This window comes from Peromyscus eremicus, chromosome 6 (assembly GCF_949786415.1).
Source record: "Peromyscus eremicus chromosome 6, PerEre_H2_v1, whole genome shotgun sequence".
NCBI lineage: Eukaryota > Metazoa > Chordata > Mammalia > Rodentia > Cricetidae > Peromyscus > Peromyscus eremicus.
This window is the reverse complement of record NC_081421.1, coordinates 81412080-81440038: the sequence shown is the minus strand read 5'-3', so window position 1 is coordinate 81440038 and position 27959 is coordinate 81412080. Positions and strand designations below refer to the sequence as shown.

Sequence of the window (27959 nt, the reverse complement as noted above, 5' to 3'; positions counted from 1 at the left end):
CAAAGTTAAACACATCCAGATTTATTTACACACTGCTAAAGAAATTTTGCGTTTTGTTTCCATTTTGTGGGATTTCGTTATGGGGTCTGGCTTTGCTGTATCATTGACACGGGTCTTTGAAACTTGATAATCCCACCTCACACATGCAATGTTCTGTCCCAAGTGGGCAGAAATCTGGAGTTTTCAGTGTACATGCAGTGGTGATCACGATCCTGCTTTACACTTTCCCAGGAAGGCCGCTGCCCCTCACAGCCGGGGGGAGGGGCCACATGCTCAGAAAGGGAACAAAAGTCAAGAGGGGAGGACACCAGGCACGTGGGGACCCTGAGCATTTCTGTGCACGAGGATAAAGAAAATGCAGCCCAAACCCTCCCCCCTGGAGGCTCAAAACACCAGGAAATGGCGGAACCACCCGGGGACAAGAAGTCACCCGGCCACAGCCGAGGGCATGCAGAGGATGAGAGCTGCATTAAACATTCGGGCCATACTGATACATCATTAACATGTACACTATACAGTTTATACATGTATATATGTACACACACACATATATATATATAAAGGTACAGGTCAGCTTGTGTTATTCCATATAAACAGATGCAGAAGAATGTACCGGTGTGAAAAAGTGCACGCAGCAAGTCCTTGAAGACGATTTCAAGTCAGTGCTCCAACTCTTACTGTTATAATGCATGGAACCAGGAAATCAACCTGCACCTGTGGTTTCAGTGACTCCACAGCAACCCATACCTGGCAAAGCACTGGCCGATGGAAGTCTGGTACTTGCTTGCCAGCTCTGGGCTTCCCTGTCAGTACATCATATGGCAAATCTTAAACTTTGGTTTTGTTCCAAAAGACATTTAAGTTAACATTACTTCTCCCTCTGGTAGGAAGGTGAAAGAAAACTGAGAAGCTGCATCGCACCCTGTTTTTGCAATCTTCGTGCCTCCCTGCTGACTGTTGAGTCAGAGGGCTGGGCTGACAGGTGGATGAACCCCTTGCCAGCATGCATAGGGGCAGGGTTCTTCAGAGCGCTGGAGGAAAGAAAGACTCTCTGCCTGTATGGTTTACTTCAGAGCAATAAAACGAGTGATGCCATGCCTGCCAGCCCTCTCATTGTGGGGCTCGGTGGAATGGCCCTGTGCCCCTGTGCATCCTGGTACCCCGATGAAGGGATGGTTCAGTATAGTGTGTCCAGCCATGGTTTATAGGCCTGACCAACAAAGGAGCTGAGGGTGGCCCATAATACTGCACTGCACGAGAGGAGCTAGTGTGGGCAGATGGGGGACTGGAGGTGAGCCCAAGAGCACGGGTCTGCACACCAGAATGACGATTCAGAGGCAGGGAGTTCTGAGGCTCAGTTGTCAAGACTGACGATGACCAAGCTCCTAAGCCTACTGGGCAGCTGCCATCATCACTCTCCAGAGGCCTCTGCTCCTCCGAGCAGTGTTCCAGTTCCAGGCACAGCCAGCCCTGGCTTCCGGTCTCAGGAAAACTCCAAGGCCCTAGGGTCTCAAGCAAAAAGGATGCTTTGGATTTAAAACTCAGGCCACTGTGGACTATCTGATATGTCTGAGCTACCTAACAATGCTAAATCCTACTGCTCAAGTCTCCAGAATCGATCCTCTCTGCCACCACAATGCTGAGGATAAATGGTACGTTCACCAATGATGCGCCAAGGCTGAGCAGGACAAACCAAATCAGATTTTTTTTTTAAAGCTATAAAGAACTTAACAGTCTTAAACCTCTGACTGGGGTTGCATATTTCTGAGTGTGACTGATTCTGAGAGCTGCCGTAGGGGCAGTCCCCAAGCCTCCAGAGCCAGAAGCAAAAGGGTAGAGAGGAAGACTCATCCACAGAGACCCACTTCCTGTGCTCCCAAACAGTGACCATCCACCGAGGGCGAGGGGACACTCCGGATTGCTGTGGCTTTTTATTTCAGCCATGAAGCAGGGGAATAAAATGTTTTCTAAAGAGGAAAAAGGGCCAACATAATGCTCTGAAAGAAATGCCACTGATCTGTCCTCGAATCCAGCAAGTCACCTCTAAGGAGTTCCACTCCAAATACTCGGCACCTTCCTGTATAACCACGTCTCGGAGTTCTGAAGACCCTGGGCGACTGACTTAGTTTTGGCTCCTGAGCTCTGTGGCAAGAACAGCGGGCAGCCACCCCAGCTGGGGCTGTGTTGGGAGGGATAGCACGTGGTGGAAGCCGCTCTCTCCCCTTTGACAAGGGGTGAGCGTGGACAGCAACTCTGATAAATTATGAGCCGGTATATCTTTGGAATTATTGTAAATTTTAGAGTCATACAAAGTCATACATTCTGGCTCTAACAAATACCAGTTCTCCTCCCAGAGACAGTCCCTTCCTTCATTTTCTAACAAAAGTTCCCTGACTCATTTAGCTGCAATTCAGCATCTCTAGGACTCTTCATCCACTTCCTCCCTCTCTCCTGCTGCTGTGCATTCTGGGGAGGAGTCAGCCATCTGCTCATACATTCTGACAAAAGTTTGGCACATTTACTTTCTACTGACTTTCTAGCCACAAAATGAAGTAGCAGCAAAATGGCATCTACTCAAGAATGTCCAAATCATAATTACCGGGAGGAGCCGTGATGAGCGAAGCGGAGAGGGAGACCGGAGTCCTATCACACCATCGCCCTGTGTGGCTAATATTAAGCTGTATTAAAAGGGGTCGTTACAGCTTTCCACTCCCAGATGGCCTCCCCAAACGCACCGACCATATTCTATAACTTATTTAATTTGGAAAAAATAGCAGATAGAAAACGTCCTTAAAACATGAAAGCGATGTAATCACACATGGTATCACCTAGAAGCGTGCCTTCAGTGGGGCCAGCAAATAATCAGGGAAACTATGGGAAGGGTGAGAAGGACGGTCTGGTGATATAACTTTGAAGTTTAAAAAGTCCATCAGTCTGAAAACATCCTTAGTCCTGGTTCTATGAACACAGCGATGTAGGAGGAAGCAATAAACAGCCATGGCAGTCGTTCACACGGAGCCTTTGCAATGATGATGAGGAAAATGGAAGGCTGTGACTGTCAGTCCCGGGGCTGCACTGTGCACTCAACCATGAACTCCAGGAAAGGATGGCCAAGCCTGCATCCTGTCCTTGAGCAGGTCCACCGGCGTACACACAAAGCACAGCTTGAGAGAGCTCAGAGGCGGCCAGAGTTTCGTCTTTAATAGGAGTTAGATCTAGTCAATTCTCTGTCGCTCCCTCCTCCTAGCCACAAGTTAAAAAAAAATATTGCCCTGTAAGTTTTCCTGATTTAAGGTCTTGGAAGCACGCAGTTAAGTTAGTTGCCAAAGGGCAATTAACAAGGGTATTGCCTAATTAACCGGGAACAGAAAAATCACTGTGGCCTGTGGTCACAGCAGGGGGGAGGTGGGGCCAGGGGAGATGCAGCAGGGCTGGCGCAGTGTGCTTTGGGCAGGGCTGTCCCAGATGGAGAAAAGCTGGCCAGTCACCACACCCTCTGCTTCCTTCTCTGAGGCTGCCTCCCTCCCATAGCCAGCAGAGCCCAGGGACAGCACCAGGTATGATGTGAGAGTCGAGTCGATGGTGGAGTTGGCAGGTGCCCTGGGGTGGGCACCACACAGAACACACAAGAGTGGGGTCAGTGAAACAATCCCTTTGAATCCCATTTCATTTCCCTTAACACACAAACGAAGCAACAGAAACCTAAAGCCCACACTTTTACAAAAGACAGAACGTGAAACAAAAAGTTAAAGAATTTAAAATCTCCCCCCCTCTCTCAGAGCCAACTGTGAGATCAGTTAGGGTTCCCCACCCCCACCCTGCGTTCTTTAGTGTAGGTCCTTTGGGCTTGGACGGAAGCAGCAGAAACAGAGCTGGGTCCGACGCAATGGGAAATTTATTTTCCCAAGTCAGAGCCTCTGGGAGTGTAGGAGGTACTGTGGCTCCGTCCACGCTCAGTCCCAGCTTCTCTGAAGAGCTATTCCAGGAGGTCCTGAACAGAAAGACATGTGCCATATTACTGACGACGAATTAAAAAAGTCTATTTTGAAAGCAATCATCTACTTTCTCAGCTTAGCATATCTTGTAGCCACTTACGCACTGTTTCTAGCTTATGCACAACTTGGTCCCAACTGTATCTTTTTTAAAAACTTAAAATAGACTTATTTTCATTTTATATGTATGGGTGTTTTGCCTGAACGTCTGTCTGTGTACCATGAGCACACCTGGTACCTTCAGAGTCCAGAAGAGGGCATTGGACCCCCTGGAACTAGAGTTATAGAGAGTTGTGAGCCATCCCGTGTTTACTGAGAACGGAACCTGGGTTGTCTGGAAAAGCAGCCAGTGCTCTTAACCTCTGGGCCATCTTTCCAGAGATTGTCTTGATCACAAGTAGAAAAATTATTTTTTAAGGGCTGGAGAGATGGCTCAGAGGTTAAGAGCACTGACTGCTCTTCCAGAGGTCCTGAGTTCAATTCCCAGCACCCACATGGTGGCTCACAACCATCTGTAATGAGATCTGGCGCCCTCTTCTGTGTACATAATAAATAAATCTTAAAGAAAAAAAAATTATTTTTTAAGACTTCAATGTTTGGCCAGGCGGTAGTGGCGCACGCCTTTAATCCCAGCACTCGGGAGGCAGAGCCAGGCGGATCTCTGTGAGTTCGAGGCCAGCCTAGTCTCCAAAGCGAGTTCCAGGAAAGGCGCAAAGCTACACAGAGAAACCCTGGCTCGAAAAACCAAAAAAACGAAAAAAAAAAAAAAAAAAAAAGACTTCAATGTTTGGATAATGCTCAAGAAGAAAGTGTCTCACCTCATCTGAATCATCGTGATAACCGCTTTTAGCATGGGAGGTTGTATCCAAAGCATCCACTCCATCAGCCTCTGCATGCTGCTGGAGCACAGAGTACCGGTGGACCAGGAACCTGGGGAGGAGACTATGGTTAGTTTCCCTGAGCTGAGTAGGGAGTGTTTGTTTCTTTTTTTTTTTTTTTCAGAGCTGAGGACTGAACCCAGGGCCTTGTGCTTGCTAGGCAAGCACTCTACCACTGAACTAAATCCCCAACCCCTGGAGTGTTTCTTATAGCATGGGGTTTCCTCCAATTTCCATACTCATGGCTGCACAGCATGCAGATATAATAAAATATAAGATTTGAATCTTGAGGATTATTGCTTTACCTACTTTCAGCCAAGAGAAGGGAATCACCTGGGCCAGGGTGGCCTTTTGGTTTGGATTCAGGCCCTCTGACCCACTTCCACATTTCTTACCTTCCGCCACAGACATATTTCTTCACTATGAGCACTCCTGCTACAATTGTGACCAGCATCAATCCCACGATGGCCAGGATAATAGGAACAGAATTCGACTTGGAATTCTTGATAAATTAAAACACAAACAGAGGCGCAGTTAGGCACACAGTCTGGGGCTTCATTCAGAGTGACCTACAGGCCAAGGCACTTAGTTCGTGCACTTCTCCACCCCCAGGTGAACAGTCTCAGTGTTTCCAGGAGGCTAGCACACCAGCACAGGGAATCTGAACTCCAGCTGCCTGGAAGCTGTAGGGCAAGGTCTTCAAGGTCAGAGTCACAGTGGAAGCCTTGGCAACTGCCTCAAATCAGGCGTGGCCAGCCTGTTGACATTGCAACAAGATGTTGTCATCTATAAACTTCATGCTTGAGAACTGCTCAGTTCAGCTACCAAAAACATTGCATAAAGAAGTCACATTTTTAAATACGTTTACAATTTTGTGTTGGGCCACCTTCATAGCCATTCTTGGCTGCATGTAACCCTGGGGCCACGGGTTGGACACGCCTAGAAGATCATCACGATGGTCACTGTGACTGCTCCATGTCCCTTGTTTACAACTCCTGGAGCTCAAGGATAGAGCAGGAAAGGAACTGTGAGAACAGAGGCTGAATGAATCTATAACTAGACCATCATCTTTGAAGACGTGTGTCAACGCTATTCCAGGAAGGCCATTTTAGGACACCAAGTTTTCTGTCGTTCCTTAACTTTTGGCATGTTTTTACAAATAAGCCTTATATCATTGTTTTCATGTAACCTACCTGCTTCTGGGTAGGAGATAGGAAGTGTGTGTTTTCAGTGTATCCAAGAGGAGGCGGAGCTGGATTCTGGGACACGCTGTGTCCCTGTGGGCGGGAGTCCTGTGCAATCACACACACAAACACTCTGAGGACAGCCGCCAGCAGTCCCGGGCAGGGGTGCAGAGAAGGAGGAACTTACCCCCTTACAAATACACACACCCACACACTCTCCCTTCATTGTCCTTGTGTCCCACCCATGTAAGGGGCTCGTCCCTTAGAACAGCAGGCAGGGGGTTGCAATTGTCAGGGTCAGCCTTTCATGTTACAGATTAGGGAGACGGGTCCTCAGCTTATCTCCCGGTCACACTGCCAGTGCTGCTTCCCCAGGAGGCCCTCCTAGTTACCTTATCTCCAGAGCTCCACCTGATACTTCGGTACCATACTTCCTATGACTTGATCTGAAGCGGTCCATTATGGCTACACTTAATAGCTTTTCACTTAACACACATGGCATGATAGCTCAACAATCCCTTCCTACTGGACAGGGCTCTCCTCTGCCTGTGCAGATCTCCAGTCCATGGCCCTTTATGGTCCCCCCTATCCTCCTCCCAAAGGCTTGCTTTTATTTTATTTTATTTTTTGTTTTTTCAAAATAGGGTTTCTCTATGTAGTCCTGGCAGTCCTGAAACTCTCTCTGTAGACTAGGTTGGCCTTGAACTCACAGAGATATATATGCCTGCCTCTACCTCCCGAGTGCTGGGATGAAAGGTGTGCACCACCACCACCACCACTCAGCTTTGTTTTTAAATATTTATTTTTATTTGTAAGTTGTGTGTGTGTGTGTGTGTGTGTGTGTGTATGTATGTGCATGTGTGAGTGCAGTACCTACAGAATCCAGAAGAGGGTGTCAGATCCCTTGGAGCTGGAGTTATAGGCAGTAGTGAGCGGCCTGACATGGGTGCCAGAGACCAATCTGGGGTCCTCTGCAAGAGCAGTGTGTACTGTTGACTGCCTAGCCATCTCTCTAGCACCATTTGTTTGTTTTGGAGATAGTGTCTAATGTAGCCCAGGATGACCTCAAACTAGCTACATAGCCATGGGTAACCTTAAACTTCTGATCCTCCTGCCTGAGTGCCCAAGTGGTGGGGTTACAGATGTACATCATCATGGTCTGTTTATGTGCTGCTGGGAATTGAAGTCTGATCTCCAGTCCATGGCCCTTTATGTGTCGTGTGTCGTCTCCCCCCCCCCCCCCCCGCAAAGGCTTGCTTTTATTTTATATTTATTTATTATTGCTAATACTCTGCCTATAGAGCTATAGTACCCAGCCCTAACCTTATTTTAAAAACTTTGACTAACATAAATGCACATATCAGCAGGGACATTGTGATAGTTCCATATGTGTATCCTTTACTCACTGAGCACAACTCAAACATTTTTTCTGAAGAATTCTGGGCCTCAGAAACTCTACAACTCCATGCTTTTAAGACCTTTTCAACTTTACACAATACCATTTCCCCCAAACACACAGCAGCTCTTAGCAGGATGGCCTTGTCACTGGGGTACATGATGGGTCCCTCATCCTGACAACTGCAAAGTTCTGCGGAAGCATTGGGGGCCGTTCTGTATTGGTACCAAAGCGTAACTTTAATAGTTCCTGGCAGAATGTGAAATCCTACCTGTACCCAGAAACTAGATCTGTTTTTAACATACCTGCTTCTTGGGGTTCAAGAAATTGCTTGTGCATTTCTTTTTCAAGTCTTTGACTTCTCGGGCTGGGTTCATCCCTCCTTGGCATCTGTCTCCTGGGATTTTCCGGTACCTGAAAGACAGGAGATGGATCACAGAGGCTGCCCGTGGCTGTGCTGTTTTCTGGGGGAAGGCATGGAGTCAGTAGCTAGGCCTCTTGTAGGAATTGCAGCCATTCTGTCTAGCAGGCTGTGAGGTACAGGGAGCCTCAAAGAAACAAGTTTGCGAAAGTCTCCCAAAATCTGTCTTCAGTGATGGCTACGAGAGAGGTAGGCTTGAACCCAAAATGACAAACGGGAAGCAGTAGTAATACTAGGCATAGGCCGCCTGCTAATAATGAAGCCTGTCAGCAAACTGGGCTCTAAACTCACCTCAGTGAAGAGGATCTCTACAGAGCAGCAGAGACACCAAATGGCTGCTCCAAGACATGTAAGTGTTTGTATTAGTTAATGTGCAAGAAGCATCGCACAATAAACACCACACACACACACACACACACACACACACACACACACACACACACACACCACACCACACATCACACTAAAATGTCTCAGAGAAGGGAGAAAGGGAAAGAAGGAGTATGGGAAGAAGAGATTTTTTTTTTTTTTTAACAGAACATAAAGGATGTATTCCCAGGCTCTTGCCTCTTTCCAGAAAACAAGATTTGAAAACTGCAGAAAGTTCTTTTCACTAGAAAACATGGGTCTTGATGATCATGGTTGCCTGTGTTCATTTTCAGGGACTTTGGTTTTGAGGCAGGGTTTCACACTATGCAGCTTTGGCTGCCCTGGAACTCATTAGGAAGAGTAGGCTGGTCTTGAACCCACAGAGATTGACCTGCCTCTGCCTCCCAGAGGTGTGCACAATTAAAGGTGTGCACAATTTTCACACCCAGCAATTTTCAGGGACTTAAATGGTCACTTTTGTTAAAGACACAACTATGCAGCTGACCTTTTAAATGATGCACCACAATTCAATGGGTGACTTTTTGACATTAAAGGACCTAAAGCCTCCAACCTCGGACTCTGGGAACACTATTTCTGAGCATGTGCCTGTCCCGAGAGGAGCCATGAGGGTAAGGTACGCATGTGCAGAGTCTAGCCTCTCATCACTTTTATTCACGCCTACTTTAGCCCCTCCCCTTCTCTCCAGACAGGGTTTATCTAAACAGGGCTGGCTAGCCTGGAACTAGATGTGTAATGCAGACTGGTGTTGAACTAAAGGTGACCCACCCCTGTGGTCTGAGTGCTAGGGTTACAGGCATGCACTGCCCCATCAAGTTTCATCCTGTTCTTTATCCCACAAGTACCGCTAAACCCTACCCTTAGGACTGCGGACTTAAAACTTGTTCTCAGATTTCTGTAAGTTTGGCCAATGCATTGCTGTGTTGACTAAAATACTATGAGGTAGGCAAAATGGGCATGGGCCCGGGGCTGGCGGTGGGGAGGGACGCAGTCTGTGGGGATATTTATTCTGTGTCGTCTCAGGGCCTGCACAGACTCAGCATTTCTGTGTCTTGCTGACAGGCACATGTCTGTCCCTTCAGACTGCACCCAGAACTCAGGCTCAGAGAGAGCTCGTTAACAGGTAGCACAAGCATGGGAGCGGGGAGTCCATCAGTGGAGAGAGCCACTGAGGGCCCCTCAGGGCTGCACCTTCCCCTGTGGAGGCCATTTGAATATGACATTAATAAAAACAGGAAACTCAGTTCCTCAGCTGCCCTGGCAGCGTCAACAGCCCCATGAGGCCAATGGCTGCCATTTGGACATGGCAGATGACAGACTATTTGGTCATCACAGTAGGTCTAGTAGGTAGGTCTTTCATGAACGTTCTGGAGTACTGCTCATTCATAACTGTGTGAAGATAAGCTGCTTTGGCTCAGAGCAGTGAGGATCTCGCCATCAGGGGCCGTCTTACCCGTTTGTTGTCAGGTGCTCTTCCTTGCCGTACAGACAGAACTCTAACTCGTGCCCCTTCAGTTCCGGTTGCTCCACACACTCTGAGGCGTTTTCTGGACGGAAGTAGCCAAAGTCACTGCAAGAATCAACAACAAGGACACTTTGGAAGGTGCCTACAAGCCAGCACATGACCAACAGTCAAGTGGAGAGTTGACATTCCTGTCAAGGATGCTCCAACTGAGGTGCCAACAGTTGCTAGGAACAGGTTGGGAAGGCTGTGGTGCTGTGGGATGGGCTGTATGTCAAATGCTCTGATTGGTGAATAAATAAAACACTGATTGGCCAGTGGCCAGGCAGGAAGTATAGGCGGGACTAACAGAGAGGAGAATTGAGAGAACAGGAAGGTGGAGGGAGACACTGCCAGCCGCTGCCATGACAAGCAGCATGTGAAGACATCGGTAAGCCACGAGCCACGTGGCAAGGTATAGATTTATAGAAATGGATTAATTTAAGCTCTAAGAACTAGGTAGCTAGAAGCCTGAGCCATTAGGCTAAACAGTTTAAAAAATATAAGCATCTGTGTGTTTATTTTATAAGTGGGCTGTTGGACTGCCGGGGCTTGGTGGGGCCTGGAGAAAACTCCAGCTACACTGTGGCATCTTTGCAAGTCCATGGTAGAACGTGGATCTTAAGGGCCTCCTCAAAGGCCTGTGTTAAAGACTTGGTCCCCAGTGTGGTGCTACTGAGAGGTAGTGGAGTCTTTCCAGGGTGGGGCCTAGTGGAAGGGCTACAGGTACCCGGGAGCCCTGGTTTCTTCCTCTTCTGTCACTTTTTGGCCACAGGGACTGATTTGCTCTGCCTCACGTTTCTGTCCTGAAGTGCTGCTCGCCATAGGCCCAGGACAGCAGAACCTGATGAAAGCTTTCCCCTGTAAATCAGTTAGCTTGGATGTTTACTAAAGTCATGGAAAGAAAACAGACCCTTAGGAATAGCCACAGAGCAGGCTTACTGATGAGGAGTATGGTGATATTTTATTTGTACTAAAATGTGACTTGTATGTTAATAAATAAAGTTGCCCGAGGGTCAGAGCTATTAGCAAGCCATAGGAAAGCTGGGTGGTGGTGGTGGTGGTGGTGCACGCCTTTAATCCCAGCACTTGGTAGGCAGAGCTAGGTAGACCTCTGTGTGTTCAAGGATACAGCCAGCATTGGAGACACATGCCTTTAATCTCAATACCAACCGTAGAAGACCTGGAGGTCTGTACAGACAAGCAGTGACTAGGAGGTCATGTGGTTGGGTTTACAACCAATGAAAAGGCAGAACAGAAACTCTATAAAAAAAGACAGACATAGGAAGTAGGTCTCTTTCGGAGAGGCAGGACCACCGCAGGAGGAAGGGTAAGGTTTTTAGCTCTTAGCTCTGACCTCTTGGCTTTCTTCTTTGCATTGGTTCTGTGTTTCTTATTTAATAAGACAGTTGGTTACATCTACAGAGGAGAGATGGACCAGGCCCGGCAGACTCACGAACAGCCAAGATCTCCAGGGTAGGAGATCTATACCAGCCCATGCTCAGGGAAAGGACAGAATACCACTTACAGTAGGGCAGGGTCCCTAACAGCAAAGACAAAGGGGGCCATGGTGGATAAGCAACAGATCTAAATACACAGACACTTAATTCTTTCCTCCACCTCTACATGTCATTCATTAACTGCTGCTCTTGGGAATATGTACGTTCTTATATTTTCTCTTCTGTCCCTCTTAGCTTCTTAGACAGCCAATCAGAACACTCCTCCTGCCCTCCACCCTTTGTGTATGTGTGTACGCACTTGCGTGTATATACACATGTGTATATATGCACATGTGTATATGCCCACGCCATGCATGTGGGTATGGAGACCAGAAGTCAGTGTCAGGCGTCCTCTATGACTCTCCCCCTTAGTTTTTGAGGCAGGGTCTCTCACTGAACGTGGAACTCACCAACTGACTAGACAAGCAGGCCGGTGAACTCCAGATGTGCCTAACACTGAAATTACAGATGTATGCCAACAGGCCTTGCTCTTGTGTGTGTGCTGAGGCTCAGATTTCATATTCTCAAGCCACTGATTCATCTCCCCAGCCGCCCCCTCCATTCCAGCATCTCTTTGTAGCACACCTCTCATCCACCTTCCTTTCTGTCTTCTCCCATGAAATAAGGCCCTGCCTTTTCTCCAAGGCTCATCCTTTAGGTAGCATCCATGGCTTTGGTACTGCTCTTCCCACCCACCCTTTCATCACAGAGTGTGAGAAAGGACAGCCAATCTCTACCGCTCACTAGTGCCTTCTCCTCAGCCTACATATGGTTATCCTAGGAATCATCCCCTTATCTTTTTTATTGGGCAACTCTCTCTCTCTCTCCCCACTTCTCCCCCATCTCTCTCTCTTAGGATTGAACTCAGGGTCTGATATGTGCTTGACAAGTGCTCTAACCCCAAGCTATATCCCCAGTCTCTAGCCATATTTCTTGTGGGAATACTTTTAATAGACATTCTACTGCTAAACTAATCTACATCTCTAGTCCCTCGTTTATTTTTTATTTCATGCATTTTGGCGTCAATGCCCTCTGCAACCTTGGAAATGAACGTCTAAGGCCCCACAAGGCTTATTGGTCATCAAACCCAGTATTTTCTCCTCTGTACCAGTCCCTCATCATCTCCACATCTGTCTACAACAGTACTTTTCTTCCTACCATCTGAAAGGGAAATTTAGCTCAAATGTCCTCCACCTGGACTCATTCATTCATTCCTTCCTTTTCTTTCTTTTTTAAAAGTTATTTATTTTTATTTTATATGCATTGGTGTTTTGCCTACATGTATGTCTGTGTGAGGGTGCTGGATCCCCTGGAACCAAAGCTACAGATAGTTGTGAGCTACCATGTGGTTGCTGGGAATTGAACCCGGGTCCTCTGGAAGAGCAGCAGTGCTCTTAACCTCTGAGCCATCCCTCCAGCCCCCTTTTCTTTTTAAATCGTAGCCCTAGCAGGTCTGGGGCACCCTATGTAGATCAGGCCAGCCTGCAGCTCTTGGGGATCTATCTGCCTGTCTCTGCCTTTCAAGTGTTTTCCCTCTGTATTATGACTACTCTGACTTCCTTGGTGTGCTGCTGGGTGTCGAAGCTCTCAAGTCCAATGGCTTCTATGATCCACTTCCTTCCTGGATGCACACAGGCAAATGCCACCACTTATCAGCACTTAGCTTGATGCCAACTCCCCAACAAGGCCATTGCGATCCTCCTCTTCACCACAGGAGGAACCTTCTCCTCTCTCCATCTACCGCTTACTGTGTGTGTGTGTGTGTGTGTGTGTGTGTGTGTGTGTGTGTGTGTGTGTGAGAGAGAGAGAGAGAGAGAGAGAGAGAGAGAGAGAGAGAGAGAGAGAGAGAGAGAAAGTCTGGTGAGGGAAAATGGAAGAGGCTTTAAAGTGGTGTTATCTGTCTTAGACAGTTAAAGGCCAAGGGGAGTTTCCCAGGTGCAGGGTCCAGGAGGGAATGAGGCCAGGCCTTCCTCACACAGGAAGCATTCTCATGACCAAGCCTCGGCAGGACCACAGCACGTTAGGAAACAGCGGCAGCTCAGGGAAAGAGACCTGCAGGTGAGCTCAAGGGCAGACAACCGTGTGGAGCAACCTCAGGCTTGACTGTAAGCCAAAGGTGAGCTGAGCGATGAGTGCTTCCCGTGGGAATGGAGATGGGAGGGGCCACAGAGGGTCAGACCTGGTTCCCTTCAGCTCTGCATTTTACTGTCACCGTAGTTCAGGGCAATGTGACAGGGAGGCAAGACTACTGTGTGTCCTCTCTCTCTGTCCAAGTGCTTCAGGACCGACCCACTTTCACTTCCTGTCACAAGCAGTTCTTATTTGCCCCACTTAACTTCCTTCATTTAAGTGACACTGGCCTCTTTCATATCAACACCAGAGCGAGTAAGTAACTCTTCATCCTTGATGGTCCTGAACTCTAGGGAGTCAGTCCATCGTGGTGGCCTCTTGACATCAGTGAGACCTAGGGACCATGAACATACTGGTGTCACCTCTAGTCTCAGGACCAAACCAACTTTCAAACGATCCAGAGCCTAGCACCTTCCAGCTGACTTCCTGAAAATTTCCTCCCTGCCCCAAACCACTTTTCCTGTTGTTTTTGGCTCAACATTCTGCAGACCACCCCCTCCCAAACCCTTCTTCCTTTTAAAATTTAATTCTTTGAGATAGCGTCTCAAGTATCCCTGGCTGTTACTGAACTCACTATGTAGCTGAGGGAGACCTTACACTTTTGATTGTCCTGCCTCTACCTCCCAAGTGCTGGGATTATTAGCATAAAATCAACACACAGTTGGTTTGCTGCTGGGGATCGAACTCAGGGCTTCATGCATGCTAGGCAAACACTATACCAACTGAGTTACATCTTATATAATTCCTGTCCTTCCCACCATGTCCAGGTCAGTAGCTCTATGGTTGGGCAGTGGCTGTGCCCAGTGACTAACAGGTGTGATAAAATAATCTGTCTAAATGTTAGCAATGTTTGGCTCTCTTTCTCTCTGCTTCCCTTTTGTGGATAACAGGTGGGAGTCATTCAATCTGGGGAAAAGGAATGTCAGTGTATTTTAGCTGGATAAAAGAAGTATTTTTCACCTCCCCACAGGTGGGACAGGGGCTGACAGAGGGGTCTGAGGAGTGCTGATACCAGAGGAAGTCCTCCAGGGAACAGGGACAGAAGGATGGCTGCTTGGCCGCAACATAGTCTCGACCATTCTGACAGACGGATGACTTTCGTAGCCGCAGGAACTGCTCTTTATAGCCCAGAATGCAGCCGTCTTTGTAATCTCCAGGGTCTGTGGAGTGTGCCAGCCACGTGGTATAGTCCTCCTCTTCACCTAAAGGACAGACAGAATGTTCAGAAATCGGCACAGCACACAGCCCACCCACAAGGGAGAGGCAGCTGCCAGGCTAAGGGAAGGAGGAGGGACAGGTGGGGACAGCTGATTCAAAGTCACTCTAGTCTAGAACCCACAGCAGGTTCCTCATGGCAAGGGAAGACCAGAAGACGGAGAGCCATCTTGCCTTCTGAGTGGGGATTGGGAGAAATCTTTGTTTTAAAGTGTGGCTGTTTAGGGAGCACTGGAGCCTCTCCAAACCAGGAGGCTGCTGTCTGCCATGATGGCCAGGGCACTCCATCCCTGGAGTTGGCAGAGACAAGCAGTCAGGTTTCTCATCCTGGGGCCCTTTGTTTAGTATAAGACACTAACGAGGCAAGAGCTCAGCTCGATGTGACCACACAGAGTTGGCTTCAAGCGGAAGGGCACACAGCCTCTTTCCAGCTTTCCTCTAGAGTCCCCTGGCTCTGATGCCAGTTGCTGACATCTGTTTCTGCTTTAGTGTTCCACATCATCTACTCCTAGGAAAAGACTCACAGGTTGGAACCTAAAGAGTGTCGCCTGCGTTCTTACCTTTCGGGACTTGAAGATCAGCAGAGAGCCAGCCTGCTAGGAAGCAGGTGCCTAACAAACATTTTAACAATCTTTTTTTTTTTTTTTTTTTTTTTTTGGTTTTTCGAGACAGGGTTTCTCTGTGTAGCTTTGTGCCTTTCCTGGAACTCACTTGGTAGCCCAGGCTGGCCTCGAACTCACAGAGATCTGCCTGGCTCTGCCTCCCGAGTGCTGGGATTAAAGGCGTGCGCCACCACCGCCCGGCTATTTTAACAATCTTAAGCTTGAGAGCTAACACAGAATTCCCTGCTCACTTCCAGTCTTGTTCACACATTTAGAAGACAAGGGTCTCCAATGACACGTAAATGTCTTATAGAACCACAAATCCAGGCTGAGGGCCCTGCGTCACAGGAGCTGCAGGACTAACTGGACACTTGTCTCTTAAATGGCCCACACTTTAAGCCCTGATTATATGGTGCCGACATGTAATCACAGGGCACCTTTCCTCCAGTGCTTTCTTTTAGTCTCCATGCTTCTCACTGTGACACTATGACTGGGTTTGTTTGTGACTTGGGGAGCACCATGTGCTGGACACTTTCTTCCTGAAGTCCTTCGAACCCACCCAGTGTTCATTCCAGAGCCTCAGCTAGGACTCACATTCAAACTAAAACTCCCCATGAACCTCCCTCCCTTCGGTGTCCAGAGTGACAGGATCAAGGAGCTGTCCTTGTGAACACTTTCCCCCAAACTGTGCTTCTACAGCCCCACTGCATCTGCCTTCAGAGAGGCAACCCGCCCCCCAAAATGTCACAGAATGATTTTTACAAACACATACATGTACTATTTTTACAAGGCAGAAGAGTGTCTCATGAAAGGTACTAAAGATCTCTCCTGCAGTGCAAGGCTACGCTGTCCTATACGGCAACCCTGACATGTGCAGCTGGTCTGAGTTGAGACGTGCTCGGGATGTTGACTCAGAAGAAAAAAAAAAAAAGTAAACTATCTCAGTAATCTTCTATACCACTGACATGTTGCAATGATGTTTTGGGCATCTACAGGTAATTCCACCATGAAGATGCAGTCCACCTTCTATTTTACAATGTAGCTGACAGGATAATTTGAACTACACAGATGTCCCGAGCATTTCTTTTGCACAGCACTAGCCCCAGGACTGCTTTGCTATTCCATTGCTGGATTGCCCACACAGAACATCTCCAGTCGCCTTTCATATGCATATGCATTTGATTATCCTGGTTGAAAGAGATTCCTCTGAATGGGTTATTTCGGAAAAGGAGTTTACAAATTTCTCCTGGGGACTCCCAGAGGAGACACTCACAGTTCCGTTCCAGGATATCTTTGAAATCCACGGTGTAGGAGACCCACTGGCGGGTTATGAAAGACTCTGTGAACCCCCAGATGCTGATGTTCATGGACCGGGCTCCGGGCTCCGAAGCCAGGCCGGTGAAGTAGATTGGCTCCTGTGTGAAGACGTAGCTTTGCCAGCACTGGCCCTCATCTGTGGAGAACCTGAAACCAGGGTTAGAGAAGGATCATGACAGAGGACCAGCACGCACTGGGGGTAGCAGGGAAGCAATCTAGCTGTTTGGTCCCCACCCAGAGGAAACCCTTGTATTTAGAGGGTGGCTTACTGTCTGACAATACCTCTATGAACAGGGTATGAGAAAGGATTCGTTCCTACAACACATGGAAGAAAATACCTCTTTCAAAGGAAGAGAGAGCAGTGACCCAGGATGAGTCCAAATTAATAGGAATTTAGATAGAATTGAAATACCTCACATTTTTGTAACATTTGTACTTAAGTTGTTTCTAACTCAGAGTGCTCGGGCATTTCTTTATTTTGGGGGTCGGGGTGAAAGAAGATCAATTGTTTTCATTTAGTAGTGGTGGTGTGTGCTACAGCATGGGGTGAGGGGATGACTAGCAGAAGTGTGTGCATGTGTGTGTGTGTGAGGGTATATGATGGGGAAGGGTCTGTTCTTTCCTTGGTATTGAACTCTGATCGTCAGCCTTGGCACAAACACCTTTACCACCTTAGTCATCTTGCTGACCCAAGAAAAAATTTTTTAAGTGATAAATACATAGCTAGGTGGAGGAAAAAGCAGTGTCACCTAATCTGGGATGCTTCAAACATAACCCTTGCGGGAGCCTTTGCTATAGTTCTGTGGAATCTAATAAGGTAAATCAGGGTCCACGACTCTCTGTACCATAAGCCCAAGAGCTTCCCCATCACTGCCCTCTACGCAGATATGTGTGGGGAGCTGAGAGCATGCATACTTAATCACATTGATAGGGCGATTGCTGTGCTCAATGGCCACGATGATGCCTCCGGAATCCAGGATGGTATAATAGTGGGGTCCTTCCAGCATCTTTGCCCAGGAGTAACCACCATCATCTGAGATGTACACGTCTGGGACCATCACCGAGATGGCATCTCCCACACTGCCTGCAAAGCAAGTGACCATTAGCATACATTAGCAATGAAGCAAAGAGGATTTCCTGGCAAGAGACGACTTTGGAATGAACTTGCTCTATTTTCCACCAGACCTGTTAGAGTAGAAAGAAGGCCATCAAGGCTTGGGTGTGCTATTGCCAAGGAGAGTCTATTAAAAACCCAAAGCATTGTTATAGTACAGGAAATCCCATCCAATGATCGTGTTCTAGTTACCTTCAGCAGAGGGACTGCCCAGGTCAGATTGGCCCATGCTCACATTTGTGATTGTCTTGATTAATGGTTCATGTGGGAGGGCCTGGGCCCAGCCCACTGTGGGCGGCATCAACCCTCGAGGCAGGTAGTTTTGAGTTGTATAAGAAAGTTGTATAAGAAAGACAGCACAAGGCCGTGAGAGAGGGAGCCAGGGAATAAACCAACAAGCAGGCTCCTCCATGGTCCCCGCATTGAGTTCCTGCCCTGACTTCCTTCAGGGACGAGATGTTGACCTGGAAGTATACATGAAATAAATCCTTTCCTCCTCAAGCTGCATTTGGCCGGAGTGGTTTATCAAAGCAACAGAAAGGAAATGAACAGAACACAGAGGCCACCTGCAGTGACTTTTTTGGCGTGTGTGTGTGTGTGTGTGTGTGTGTGTGTGTGTGTGTGTGAGAGAGAGAGAGAGAGAGAGAGAGAGAGAGAGAGAGAGAGAGAGAGAGAGAGAGAGATGCTCAAAGGCAGCACTAAGCACTATCTCCCCATGCTTGGCAACCTCTGTCCACAATGGTGTGGGGGGGGCTCCTTACCGTGAGCGATGACTATGCCCACGGCATTGGGCTCCGAGAGTGGGGCCATGGGAACATTTAGCTTCTGGGAGATGCTGTAAGAAGCATGAATATGAAGACTGCACTGTGAAGAGAAACCAAAGCTCAGATTAAAACCAAAGGCACAATGTCCTTACATTTCACAGAGCCTCACAAGAAGACTTTGAATTTAACTCGAACCTCAGTGGGATGATGTTAAAAAAAAAAAAAAAAAAAAACTGTGGTAAAATTCATAAAATGTACTATCTGGCTTTTAAAGTATACGCTTAAACATATTCTCACTTAACCAGTTATCAGAACCTTCCCATCTTGTAAAACTGAAACCTTCACTTTTAAAGCAACAAGTCTCTACTTCCGTCTCCTTGTAGCCCGAGAAACTGCTATCCTACGGTCTGTCCCTATAGATCTGACTACTCTGGGTCCCTCATATAAATGAAATCACATGGAATTTGTCTTTTTGTAATGGGCTTATTTCACATTTGTCAGAACTAACTTCCTTTATAAGGCTAAATAATATTCCATTTTGTGTGGGGGTGGAGGAGTTGTACTTATTAACCCATTCTGCTACTGATGGGGTTACTTCCATTTCTTTGGCTGTTGGAAATAATGTTCCATACACAGGCGGTCCAACTATTTTGTCAAGACTTCTCATTTTCTTCCAGCCAGGGATTGAACCAAAAGCTTTACCCACATCAGGTAAGTACTCTACAACTGAGATACGTCCCTAATCCTTATTTTTAAACGTTTATTTCGATATTAAGTCTTACTACATTGACTGGGCTGGCTGGCAATTCTCCTGCCTCAACTTCCCTAGTGGTTGGGATGACAGACGTGTGAGACTATGCCCAAGTGTAATTCTTTTTTTTTATGTGAACCCAGAAGTGTAACTGTTTCACTGAGCACAGATGCAAAAGTCTTCACCAACTACTGGCAACTGAATTCAACAGCATAATTGTCATTAGCCGTGATCAAGTAGGAGTCCTCTCTGGAATGGCAGGATGGTTCAGTGGTCTGCAGTTCATTTTTACGAAATACCACATTAGCAGAATGAAGGCTCAAAAATATACAATCATCTCCACAGATGCAGAAAGTTTTGTTAAATAAAATTCAATGTTCTTTATGGATATAATTCTCAACAAGTTAGGTTGAGAATGTATCTCTAGATAATAAAGGTCACAGGCAACATTATATTCAAATATTAAAAATTGAGTCCATTTCCTACATGATTAGAAACAAGACAAAGATGTCCTCACTCTACTTCTGTTCAGAACAATGATAATGACAATAATGTTCTTCCAAAACCTGGAAGAAAAGATTTGAAATGTTTGTCCCATACAGAATGGATGATGCTTGAGAGATGTTAACCTTGACTTAAACATTATACAATGTTTGTGCATATTAAAACACCACATGGTTCCCATAAATATGTAACATTATGTTTTATGTATCTGTGGTGGTTTGAAAGAAAATGACCCCCAAAGGGAGTGGCCCTATTAGGAGTATGGCCTTGTTGGAGAAAGTGTGTCACTGTGGAGGCGGGCTTTGAGGTCTCATATATGCTTAAGCTATGCCCAGTAAGACAGACTACTTCCCGTTGCCTGTGAGTCAAGATATAGGACACGCGGCCACCTCTCCAGCATCATGTCTGCCTGCATGCCACCATGTCGCACCATGATGATAATGGACTAAACCTCTGAAAATGTAAGCCATCCCAAGTAAATGTTTTTCCTTTATAAGAGTTGCTGTGGTCAAGGTGTCTTTTCACAGCAACAGATACCCTAACTAAGACAGTATCCAAGGAATAATGGTCTGAGAACAACTTTTAAAAATGAATTGTTTAGCCCAATCAAGGAAGTGAATGATCTGTGTGGCGGGAACTACAGAGCACTCTGAAAGTAGCTGGAGATGCAGGAAATGGGAAGGAAATCTTGTGTGCATGGAGTGGAGGAATTAATACTGCTAAAGGTCTGTACTTCCCAGAGTGAGCTACAGACTTCACTACTGAAATTCTGTTGGCATGGGCTGGGGGCTGAGGCTGTAAAATTGGGAGTTTGAGGCTAGCCTGGGCTACACAGCAAGACCCCGTCTCAAAAAATAAAACAAGCTGAGCAGTAGTGGTGCACGCCTTTAATTCCAGCACTTGGGAGGTGGAGGCAGGTGGGTCTCTGTGAATTCAAGGCCAGCCTGGTCTACAGAGAGAGTTCCAGGATAGCCAGGGCTACACAGCAAAACCCTGTCTTGAAAAGCCAAAACCAAAACAACAACAAAAGAAACTAAAACAAACAAAAAAACAAAAATAAAAAAAAATGGGGAAAAATAGATAAATTCTGATAGCATTTTTCCAGGAAATAGTGAGAAAATCCTAAAATTTATATGGAGCCTTTAAAGACCATGAAACACCAAAGCAATCTTGAGTAAAAAAGAATGAAGGAGAAGAGGGTCACACTACCTGGTGTTACAATATGCTATAAAGCTACAGTCATCAAAACAGCATGATATTGCCGTAAAAAGAAACATATAGGCCAATGGAACAGAACATTCTAGACATAAATCCATACATTTATGGCCAATTAATATTTGACAAAGGAATCAAGAACACATGAGAAAAGTGTAACTTCAATAAATGTTGCTAAGGAAACTTAATATCTAGTACAAAATAAGGATTTGAATTCTGATTTCATATCTACAAAAATTCACTCTAAACCAGTGGTTCTCACCCTATAGGTCGTGATCCCATGGGTTACATATCAGATATTTACAAGTTACAGTTATGAAGTATCAATGGAATAATTTTGTGGTTGGAGGTCACCACAACATAAGAAAATATATTAAAAGGTAGCAGCATTAGGAAGGTTGAGAACCACTGCTCTAAACAGACTTGAATGTAAGACTCTAAAATACTAGCAGAAAACACAGGACAAAGCTTCTTGACATAGTCTAGGTGATAACTTTGGAAATGATCCTAAGAACACACACAACAAAAAGTAAAAATGCACGAACAGAATCACATTAAACTTAAGTGCTTCTGCAAAGGAAACGCCCAGAAAACTGAAATGCCTGTCTACCGAACAGACAGTACCTGCAAACCACACACAGAACAGGGCTGTACAGCAAGAAACAAATATCTGACTTAAAAATGGGCAGAGAAACATGCAGCCATTCTTCAAAGACAGCAAACACCAAGGGGTATTTGAAGAAGGTTCAGCATTACTCATCGTTGGGGAAATGCACATAAAACCACAATGCCTCATCACCTCCAACTTGTTATATGCTAATAGCATTTGTCTTAACAAAAATATAATAGTGACAAGTATTGGTTAAAGCCACAAGGAAAGGGGAACCCTTGAACTCTGTTGGGGAAATGTAATCAAAACCATCACCACCCAAAACAGTGTGGTGTTTTCCTTAAAATTTATAGACCTGCCAGGAAGTCTACTTCTTACTATTGAGCTAAAGGAGATGAAAGCTAGAATCTTAAGGAGATATCTACAGTCTACATCCACTGTGGCTCAACTCAAGATAGAGAACCAACCAGTGTATTTCTAACAACAAAAAGAAGATGTATTTCATATGTTTTTCTTTGTCTTTATGTTTTGTCTGCATGTACGTCTGTGTGAGGGTGTCGGATCCCCTGGAGCTGGAGTTACAGACAGTTGTGAGCTGCTTGCTGTATGTGGGTGCTGGAAATTGAACCTGGGTCCTCTGGAAGTACATGCGGTGCTCTTAACCATCTGCTGAACCATTTCTCCAGTCCCCAGTCTAAATTGCTGAACCATCTGTCCAGTCCCCAGTCTATGCATCTTTTGACGGATGAATGGATAAAGAGAAAATACAGTATGTGCCCAACGGGATGTTATTCACTCTCAACAAAGGAGAAGCTGCTGTTTGCAACCACGTGGATGAACCGGGGAGACTGTGTGCTAAATAAAATAAGCCAGGCACGAAAGACAAATACCACTGAATGTCACTTGAATGTGGGATCTCATAAAACACTAAACCCATAAAAGCAGGGAGCAGAGAGGTGGCTTCCAGGGATCAGGAGGTAAGAGGGGGAGGGGTAACGTTGGCCAAAAGGTTCCGAAGTTTCAGGTCCATTGGACAAGCAAGTTCTGGAGAGCTAGTGAGCAACGTGGAGAGGACAGTCTGTAAACTGTGGAAGCTGCTAAGAGAGTAGATCTAAATGCTCTTATCTCACACGATAAAAAGATAACTGAGCTAATGGATGTGCGCATTAATTAGCTTGAGTGTGGTCATGCATTTTGCAATGTATCCACACAAGCAAGATGTCATACTGTTCATTACAAATATGTGCTATTTTAATTGACCAATTATAAGTCAATAACGCCGAGGGGGAAAAAATAAACATCAGAAAGCAGGTGAATGTGTGAAAGCAGTTTAACAGCTGATGCCCTCCAAGAAGCTCGAGTGAGCCGGGTGTGCTGACACCTGCTTGTAATGTCAGCACTCTGGAGGTGAACTCACAGGTGTGGGTATCTCTGAGCTTAAGATCAGCCTGGTCCACACAGGGCCAGCCAGAGCTACCTATGAGATCCTGTTAAACAAAAAACCAAACCTCAAATGGTTACAGTAGTGAACATTATGCTTTTGTATTTCTAAAAGGCTAAGCCAACTGTTAGTAGAATGAAGAATGATGATTGGTCCTAACTGGGTGGACACTAAGGGCTAGGATTTCCACAGACTGTAACTAATCAGGGTTTAGGGAGATAGATATGACTCCTTCAAGGACACTGAGAGGCCACAGAGGAGGAACATGCAGGGTGTGTGGGGAACAGCAAGGCTGTGTGAGAGGAAGGGCGTGTGAGAGCAAGGGTGGGTGTGGGAGGGGAGGGTGGAGAGACAGGCAGGACAGAGCCTTCATTCACCAGAGCTCAGACTTTACCCAGGCAAAGCAGAACCAAGAGAAGGTTGGGAAGGGAGAGGCAGAGGACCAGAAAGTGTCCCAGTAAGAAGAGGTTACCACTCCTGCCTGGGGTGATGAGGAGGTGAGCAGGGGCAGGGCAAGCCCGAGGCGGAGGGACAGGAAATGGTGAAGAAGATGGAGGGAGACACGGTAAGCATGGCTACCAAGGGGGAGCGTGAGGTGGGGTGGTGGAGTACCCTTTATCTCATGCCATGGGAGAGCCCCACCCAAAACTCCAGGCTGGAGAAGCAGAGTGGCCTGTGTGGTGCAGGTCTGAGGAAACAACCAGCTCGCTGTTGTTGAAGCAAGCTCTCCCAGGGTGTGCTGACCCACGCCTGTACCATGTGATGAATGGCCGCTCTTTGGCTTCTAAAGGACTTCTAAAGGTCTTCATCACCAGGGAGACAGACCCCCTAGTTAACAACCAGCACATCTGTCCATTCTGTCTTCACTCAGAAATTTAATAAAATAAATGGCTGGTACTCCATCTTGTTTTGTTTTTTTTTTTAAAAGACCACCTGTAGTATCTTGGCCTCTCCATATAGTTTCTACTTCTCAAATTCTAAGTGAATTCACCATTCTCAAGCCTTCTACCTTCACCTTGGACCCTGACTGAGAATGAGATTATGTCAAAGCGTAGCCCTGCTCAGAGCAGGGCAGACTGGCTGCTCTTCTGCACACACAGATGGTGGTTGGCGCCAACAAACCTCGTTCTTGTTCTTCGCGGTAGCATCACACTTGCTGTTCTCCGGCTTCCGCAGATGCTCCCACCGTCCTCCCTGGTCAAAAGTGATCATGCTCTGAATAGAGTTATCTGAACAGGGAAAGAGTGACGTAAGCCCAACACACAGGAGAGAGAGTGACGTCTCAGTCAGCCCACCACAATGGAACTCTCTTCTGAGACACACCATTTATTTACTTACATTTTCATAGAACTATATATCCTACGTCGAGCATATTTCCCCTTATACCCCGCACCCTTTTCTTTCCCCTTCCTACTCTACTTTGACTCTGGAGTCCTAGGAGCTCTTAGCTCCTTACACAGTAGTTCAGCTCAGCACCGGTGAATAACAGGCCTGAAGAAAGTATGCCACTTCAACAGGACATCCCAGCTAATTCCAGATGCCATCTGGAATGGACACTACTGAAAAACCCAAAAGCACTCTTTCATGCTTTGGATCTTAAATTCCTTCCTCTTCTCTACTGCCCAGATATCCACAGCTTGGCTGCCGGACTGAGATGAGGGCCAATGAGAGGAAGTTAGGTCACTGGCTGTGTCCTTGAAGGGACATCAGGATGTTAGTCTCTTTCTCTTCCTATGTCTGAGGTGATGGGTTTTATCTACTGTATACTTCCACCATGATGTGGTGCCACAGACACAAAACAGTGGGGATAACCAGCCACAGGCAGAAACCTTTGCTCTTTATAAACTGATTGTCTCAGGCCTTCTGTTCTAGTAAACGAAAGTCAACACATTTTAACTCCTGACCAGTGTGAATAGGCTAATGTCCATTCTCCTTCACTGTTTGATGCCTTAGAAGAAAATCTACCAAAGGCAGGGATCCTAATTTTTACTCAAAGACATGACACCAAACTTATTTTAGGGATTTTCAAGATTATTTACATTTAACCCTGGACTAATAATTTCTAATTAGAGTTTTTTTCACCATTCCATATCCTACCTGTCCTCGTTAGGGTTACTATTGCTGTGATGAAATGCCATGACCAAAAGCAAGTTAATGAGGAAAGGGCTTATTTGTCTTACACTTCTACATCATAGTTCATCACTGAAGGAAATCAGGACAAGAACTCAAACAGGATAGGAACCTGGAGGCAGGAACTGATGCAGAGGCCATGGAGGGGTGCTGCATACTGGCTTGCTCATCATGGCTTGCTCAGCCTGCTTTCTTATAGACCCCAGGCCTACCTGTCCAGGGGTGGCATCACCCACAATGAGCTGGGCCCTCCCCCGTTAATCACTAATTAAGAAACTGTCCTACAGGCTTACCTATAACCTAACCCAATCTTACGAAGGCATTTTCTTTTTTTTCTTTTTTTATAATTATCTATATATTTGATGTGCATTGGTGTTTTGCCTGCATGTATGTCTGTGTGAGGGTGTCAGACAGTTGGGAGCTGCCATGTAGGTGCTGGGAATTGAACCTAGGTCCTCTGGAAGAATAACAAGTGCTCTTAGCCACTGAACCATCTTTCTAGCCTCCTGGAGGCATTTTCTTAATTGAGGTTCCCTTCTCTCAGATGACTTCAGCTTGTGTCAAGCGGACATAAAACTAGCCAGTACACTATCCCTTCGATGTCCTTTCTTTTTTTAAAAAAAAAACCTTTACATCGCATTTATTTAATTATTTGTGTGTGCCATGTGCCATAGTGTGCATGTAGTTGGATGACAACTTCGGGAATCTGTTCTCCTACCATATGGGTCCTAGGGCTCAAACCTAGGTCATCAGGCTCGGCAGCAAGCACTTCCACCTGCTCAGCCACCTCCCAGTCCATCTCTTTTTACCCTAGTGTCTCCTCCCTGTGATCTTTTCTCAATGACAAACTGCTGCAGGCTTACGTACAGAGATAATAAATACACTTTGAGGTTTCAAGGAACATCACGCAGGAAGGCAGATGAAGGGAAATTTACTTATTCAGCAAGCATTTATTGAATGGCCACTGTGTAAAGACTACTGTAGGCCTCTGGGAATAAAGACACCAGTGAACAACACAGAAAACCTTGTTGGGGACCGGTGAGGTGATGCTTTAGGAAAAAGCACCTGCCGCACACACCTGAGGGTCTGAGTTCGATCCCTAGAACCCATAGTGGAGGGAAAACCAACTCCTGAAAGTTGTCCTCTGACCTCCACATGTGTGTGTGTGCACACACACATCATCATCATCATCATCATCATCATCATCACCACCATCAGCAGCAAAAGCTTATGAAATGCACATCCCAGCAGGATGACAGAAACATTAGAGACAGGAATAAGTGGGTTACACAGAATAAGTGCTGTTGGACATCTGAGGTAGATTGGAAACGTGTGCGAGGAAGGGAGAAGGTTTTAATTTAAAGCAGCCTCATCCAGGCAATTCTCACTCAGAAAGTAACATAGGAGCAAAGACTTGAAGAAGATCTCTGCCTGGCAGACATCTGAGGAATTGCCTGGCAGATCTGTGAAGACAGTGTGTGCAGCTGGTACAGTTGAGGACTGGCAGCCATGGGGGCAGTTGAGTGCCCCAGAGCAAATGGAAGAGCGAAGAGCTGGAGGTGAGGTCCGGGAGGAAAAGAGGAGTTAGTGTCACTTAGGACCACATCGGCCATTGCAAGATATTTACAGAAGGAAAATAGCCCTTACCTCCTGCCAAACATAGACACATAAAAAACGCTTTAAGGGTTTTTGTCCTGGGAAGTAATGTGTTTCCTTGCATAGAGCCTTGGTAGAGGGGAGCCCTACGGCAGGACACTGGAAGAAGTTTGGCTGGCCTAGTACTATGCGCTCTACATGAAAAATAGACAGGATTCTAGTTCAGGTTCATTCCCTGAGGCCTAAACTCCAAACACAGGAGACTCACACATAACACACACTGCCCGATGTGGAGCCCTCCTCCTTTCCACTCTTGCCGCTCTGCTCTGTCTTACTGCTACCCGCACAATATCTTTACACAACGAAGCCACCATGTAGAAGGGGCGGCTTGTTGGCAAGGCAAGCTCATCCCTGGGGGAAGGACCATCAGCTTCCCCCAAGCCCTCAAATGCTGACCCGCTCAGCTGAAGGAGTCAGGTCTGTGCTGAGCCTCACCTTCCGAGAGCATGCTGGTTATGTAGACTCCACGGAGCGAGGTCACGTTGGTAAAGTCCGTCTCGCCGCCTGTGGCGGTGTAGAGATGTCGGTCTAGAGACTTGGAGTAGACGATGCCTCGATCATCAGAGGTGAAGATGGTGCCAAATCCAGTGTCTGACAGGAGCAAACGAAAACACTGAGTCTTGAAGCAGGGAACCAAAACAAAACAACAGTCTAGTCGTGACCGCCTGGTCCGGCACATCTGCTATCTTCACAGTAAGACTCAGCCCTGAGTGTTCATCACAGTTTCACACTCAGTCTTCACGCTCGTCTTTATTCCTAGCACTCAACTTAGAGGCTGGAACCCAGAAAACACTGCATTGCCTCGTGACATAATCAGAAAAGCTCTTTCCAGGTATATTTTGCTGGCACATGCATTGTATTTAGATCCATATTTAGATCCATATTTCATACATTTCTAGATCTTTGTACTTTAGAATGTTTCTTAAACTCTTTTGTGAAGGATTTTTTAAAAATTCTAATATATCACAAACTGATAGTTTTATATAAAAAAATTATCACTAGAAAGTGAAATTGAAAAGAGACAAAATTTCAGCTCTTTCTGTCATTATGTTCAAAAGACATAAAGTTGCTTTATCCAATGACTATGAGCCTCTTAAGCTGGGCAAAGTGGTACATACTTGTAACCCCAGCATCCAGGAGGTTAGGGCAGGAGCATTGTGAGTTTGAAGCCATCCTGGACTATAGAGTGAGTCCCTGTCTCAAGAAAACATCAAACAAACCACACTAGCTTCTGAATCTTTCCTGTACTTAC

General features: G+C 46.4%; 1 protein-coding gene across 4 annotated transcripts in view; it reads right to left on the bottom strand.

Annotated features, from left to right (window-relative positions):
* The window catches only part of Sort1 (sortilin 1), an 82131-nt gene continuing 54172 nt past the window's right edge, over positions 1-27959 (bottom strand). For 2 of the 4 annotated variants that reach the window (XM_059266089.1, XM_059266090.1), the window contains exons 10-21: positions 27143-27298; positions 24044-24150; positions 18398-18500; positions 17438-17606; positions 16479-16669; positions 14401-14590; positions 9712-9828; positions 7756-7864; positions 6064-6162; positions 5266-5372; positions 4811-4922; positions 1-3991 (exon numbers count right to left, since the gene is read on the bottom strand). In XM_059266089.1, coding sequence (XP_059122072.1) covers positions 3977-3991; positions 4811-4922; positions 5266-5372; positions 6064-6162; positions 7756-7864; positions 9712-9828; positions 14401-14590; positions 16479-16669; positions 17438-17606; positions 18398-18500; positions 24044-24150; positions 27143-27298 — 1475 coding nt within the window. In that variant the 3' untranslated portion in view covers positions 1-3976. The remainder of the gene's footprint in view (positions 3992-4810; positions 4923-5265; positions 5373-6063; positions 6163-7755; positions 7865-9711; positions 9829-14400; positions 14591-16478; positions 16670-17437; positions 17607-18397; positions 18501-24043; positions 24151-27142; positions 27299-27959) is intronic. The other 2 variants (XM_059266091.1, XM_059266092.1) reach the window with 1 other exon arrangement.